Here is a 5,000-nt window from a genome sequence, read left to right on the forward strand (position 1 = left end):
CTACAATACTATATAAATTTTATTATTAATATTAATAAGACTACAATACTATATAAATTTTATTATTAAAGTAAATTTTAATGACAGTATACCGTAATTAAATTTATATAGTTTACTGTAGTTTTATTAATATTAATAATAAAATTTAAACTATATAAATTTTATCATAAAATTTTACACGTGACAGGAACACGCCCATTTTTTCTGTAAAAGGCATGCAACCACCTCACTGCCTCATGCCTATAGCTATACCTTTGCAGAAACCTTGTGCCAAGTTGTGGAGCTACAAGGAACAGGCCAATCTGTCCTCTAGATGTACAATCAGAAATGAAGACTTTAGTTACGTTTTGGTATCATCCCTATTGATCAAATTCAATTTCTTGTTGTTTTCTTATCAGATTGCTGAAGAGGTAGAATCTCATTGGCATCCAATTGGCATTCATCTGGGATTCAGTGGTGAAATGCTTACACAATATGAGAAACAGTTCAACGAGCCATCTTGTCTTCTCTTTGAGATTCTTGACAAATGGCAGAAACAGAAAGGCAAACAAGCAACAAAGAATGCACTTTTGGAAGCTTGCAGACAAGCTGGTGTTATGCTACGGTCTGAAAGTAAGCATACGTATAAAAATAAAATAACTATTAGAGTGTGCCTATGTCGTTGATATCAATCAGACATAATGTGTGTGTGTGTGTGTGTCGTGATTTTGGAGTCTGTCATGGCCACGATATTAATTAAGCGCTTGCGCGGCTCAAAAACTTTTCTTGTTGAATAGTCTTCTTGCACAAAGCAGTGCGTACGACGTCCAGAAGCAGTTCAGTAAGAGCTGAGGCGAGTGAGCATGCGCGCTCTCAGCCTAGCGTACCTTACAACATTTTTAGAGGCGATTGCGCGACTGTCAAAATGTTTTACTGGCACGAATTAGCACATAAAGAAAGGCTTTAATTTTTGTGATTTTGCTAACGCAACATAGAAAACACGAAACGTACCGTTAGCGTCTCTGTTCTCTAGTGGTTGTTCTACAGCTTGCACCATCGTAACTTTCTTGACTCTTTGCATTGAAAGCTTTGAATTTACATCTAGCTCAGCTCGCGCGCACAAATTACAGGGTACACGCGCCGTTATTTTTGTAGGTGTTGAAATCTGCTATTAATCAGAGCTGCCAACTCTCCCGCATTTGGGACCCTTCTCCCGCCTACCCGCATTTGGCATCAAATCTCCCGCATTCTGACCATTGGTGGGTGTGACCAAAATGATGGGCGTGCCTGTTCTGTGTAACTGTGCACTACAGTTTTAGTACATGCATGTGTACGCACATACTTGATATCCCAGTATCCATTTCTATGTGCCAGCCCCTCTCTTCATCCAGCTCTTTCATAACATACTTGGTCAAAATACCGACATAGAAGGAGGAGTCGGTCAGAAGTGGAAAGGGGAGGGGCTGGCTACCTGATTACCATAATTATGTATTGCTGGAAAAGCGATCGAAGAAGGCCACAAGAAAATAGAATCCAGAATATCCCAACTAATCACGAGAATGTGCATGTACTTTGTTCTTAGATTTTTATAAAAGGCAGTAGTACGTACAGTATAAGTTCTGTGTTTAATTAATTAACTATTATGTTTAGTAATTGGTGTTGATACTGTGTGTCGCTAATTAGGCACATTAATCAATCAGTTATAAATTTGTTTCACTATAATTTAATTAATTAATGGCTTGTACTTCAGCAGGGCATGCAAATACTTAAATTTTGTTTAAATTAGTAATACCAGCAAACTAACTTCAACATTCCTGAAGAGACTATCATCACTGATCTCTGAGAAGCATGACAGGACATACAGCGTAATGTGTTGCTGGTTGAGTTTTGCTCTTATTCCATCAGGCGTTGTTGTAGATATGTAGATTTAGTTCGCTCACAACAGCTTAGTTAGACCTCCGCGGAAACGTGGGACACCAAGATTAGTGCAAAGGAAATTATCGTACTACACACGCTAAAAATTCACGCTAAAGTCAAGATTAATTACAAATTATTGTGTCTAGACAGCTGAGGAATGATGATATTTGAGCAGCTGCCCAACTGCAGACTATGTAAGTTATTCAGTTTTCCATGATATTGCACAACAGCCGTAAGCAACGGATAATTGAACGCCTGAATCGGATAATTGAACGCCGAGTTCAGATTATTGAACACCAGATTCGGATAATTGAACGCAAAATACTATAGAAGAGCATGCGCAACTGAAAGTCTGTTTCCTGAGTTCCCGAGTTTGTTGACAGAAACTATTGCTACGTAATGCAACCATTGTTACGCGAATAGCTAAAGACAGAACACCATCGCTCGCCAAACACAATGCTAATCGAGCATTAAATTAGTAGTCTATATTAAATATAGACTACTAATATTACATAAAATATAGACTAATAATATTACATAAAATATAGACTAATAATATTACATAAAATATAGACTAATAATATTTACATAAAATATAGACTAATAATATTACATAAAATATAGACTAATAATATTACATAAAATATAGACTAATAATATTACATAAAATATAGACTAATAATATTACATAAAATATAGACTAATAATATTACATAAAATATAGACTAATAATATTACATAAAATATAGACTAATAATATTACATAAAATATAGACTAGTAATATTACATAAAATATAGACTAGTAATATTACATAAAATATAGACTAATAATATTACATAAAATATAGACTAATAATATTACATAAAATATAGACTAATAATATTACATAAAATATAGACTAATAATATTACATAAAATATAGACTAATAATATTACATAAAATATAGACTAATAATATTACATAAAATATAGACTAATAATATTACATAAAATATAGACTAATAATATTACATAAAATATAGACTACTAATATTACATAAAATATAGACTAATAATATTACATAAAATATAGACTAATAATATTACATAAAATATAGACTACTAATATTACATAAAATATAGACTAATAATATTACATAAAATATAGACTAATAATTAGACAGGACGGCAGTGCAAACCAACATTCGGAGTTGTGCTGTACATGGGCATCATTATGGAGCCACCCCATATCAGCTGAGGCATGGAAATCAACAGGACATTGCAGATTTATGAATATACCTGCTGACCCGCTGATTTTACATCAGATCATGCTATTTGAGTATTTATATTGTTCTGATTGGACACTTTGACGACCAGTAGCAACAAAAGATTAAGAATGACCAGACTAACCACCACCACCATGCATTACCGTGTCCAAACCGTTCATGTTGTGACGTCCCAAGAACAGATGAAAGTAGACTCACAAAATGCAAGTAAACTGAAACGTATAATCTTTGAGTATGTTTTCTGACATAAAAAAGTCATTTTATTGTTTAGAAGCTTTTTGAAAACAATTTTCATTATTAATTAACTTTCAAAATGGTTGAACTGAGAGCAAGAAGCAGTCATGTAGGTCGCACACGATCACCTCCAATCTCAGACATGTGGATGGCACAATCAGAGCCATTACCTTACCATTATGACTTGTTTTAATTACTAAGAAAGTGGAGCTGTTGCTGTAGATGCTGTATTTGCAGTGTTTGAGAAAGTCCAATAATTTTTAATCTAAGTCACATAGTCAGGGTGGCTCCATAATTATGCCCATGTCTGTATGATTGTCGGCTGGTGTCAGTTAGTATTAAAATTTGCTATAAATGCTAAACCCAAACAATGGAAGAATGTGTGACTGTCAGTTCACTGTCCCTCCCGTGGCGAACACCACATGGTACCCACCTCTTCTACTATCTTCTACTAAATAATTGTCGTGTTGCAGTGGTGTCTGAAAGATATACCTGTTCTAAATTGGTACAGTTGTAGCAAATGATCTACGTACTTGTGTTTTTTGATATTTGTCGTGACTACACACAGGTGTGTGATTGTGCCGTTGGTAAAAAACAATGTGCCTGTAATATAGCTTACGTTTTGTGTAACTGAAAATTCAGGTACACTGTATGTATGCAGTAAGAATGTGTGCAAGCCAGATGTACAGTTGGAGAACTTGATTGTGAATGACTCTCTGTTATTCAGTTAAGCACTAAGTCTACGTATAAAGCTACCAGAAATATTAGAATATTAGTTGTATACCAAACTTTATTGCAAACAAATTGCATGTTCTTACAACAATGGTATGCATACTATGTCAACACATCAGGTAACTGTTATGATTCTAGGTTATTAATACTTTAAACGGGAGTGTTGGCTATAGTGTAAAATAATACTAAAATTGTGTCAATTTAGACAAACAGTGTGGTTTTAAGGGGCATTTTTCCTCTCTTAGGCACTACATTTTTGTCAAGTTCTATTTCTGCCTTCCGCTTTCTTCCGCTTGGCCGTCCTTGAGGTGCACAACTTCGACCTCGAGCAAGCAGTGGTCTTCTACGAGCTGTTGCTGTAGGCTGCACAGGTATCATGTTGTGTCTGTAACGTTTTACAGTTACACTTTTCTTTGCTGTTGGATGGAAGTGTGCTTTCCCAAACTGGTGTAAAGTGGCGGTTAACGTTGTGGACATTTTCAATGTCCAGTACTTTTCACAGAACTTATTTGCGGCTTCCTTGATTTGCGTATCACACGTCAGTCTTGATTTGAGATCTTCGACAACACAGTCTAAGTTGTTGCACACTACATTTTGTGAAGTAATTGATATGAAAACCGCGTGCAAGAAAAAAATTTGCCTGGCCTTCTGGGCGGATATTGGTATCAATTGAAAGCTCTTCACTTGCGCAAATGTTTTTCTTGCTCGCGGTTTGATATCAATTACTTCACAACATGTTGCCTTGCACTGTTTTGCGCTATAGTACAAGTGCTAAACTACGTGCTACTGAAATTTGTTGGGTGATGTTGCACGCTAAATTGTTAATTTGTTGTTGTTTTTTCATTCCGTTGTTGCCCTTTTTTGTTTCAGA

The 5,000-nt window shown here is 35.1% G+C and overlaps 1 protein-coding gene across 2 annotated transcripts in view; it reads left to right on the forward strand.

Moving 5' to 3' along the window:
* The window catches only part of LOC134196653 (uncharacterized), a 6,015-nt gene that overhangs the window by 656 nt on the left and 359 nt on the right, over positions 1-5,000 (forward strand). The window contains exons 2-4 of one of the 2 annotated variants that reach the window (XR_009972550.1): positions 261-612; positions 4,375-4,500; position 5,000. The exon at position 5,000 is cut by the window's right edge and continues 359 nt beyond it. Coding sequence is in view for 1 of the 2 variants with exons in the window: in XM_062665856.1 (XP_062521840.1) it covers positions 188-612; positions 4,375-4,436 (487 nt within the window). In the remaining variant the exon portion in view is untranslated. Of the gene's footprint in view, positions 1-187; positions 613-4,374; positions 4,501-4,999 lie in introns of both variants that reach the window. The other variant, XM_062665856.1, reaches the window with a different exon arrangement.

This window comes from Corticium candelabrum, chromosome 21 (assembly GCF_963422355.1).
Source record: "Corticium candelabrum chromosome 21, ooCorCand1.1, whole genome shotgun sequence".
Taxonomy (NCBI): Eukaryota; Metazoa; Porifera; class Homoscleromorpha; order Homosclerophorida; family Plakinidae; genus Corticium; species Corticium candelabrum.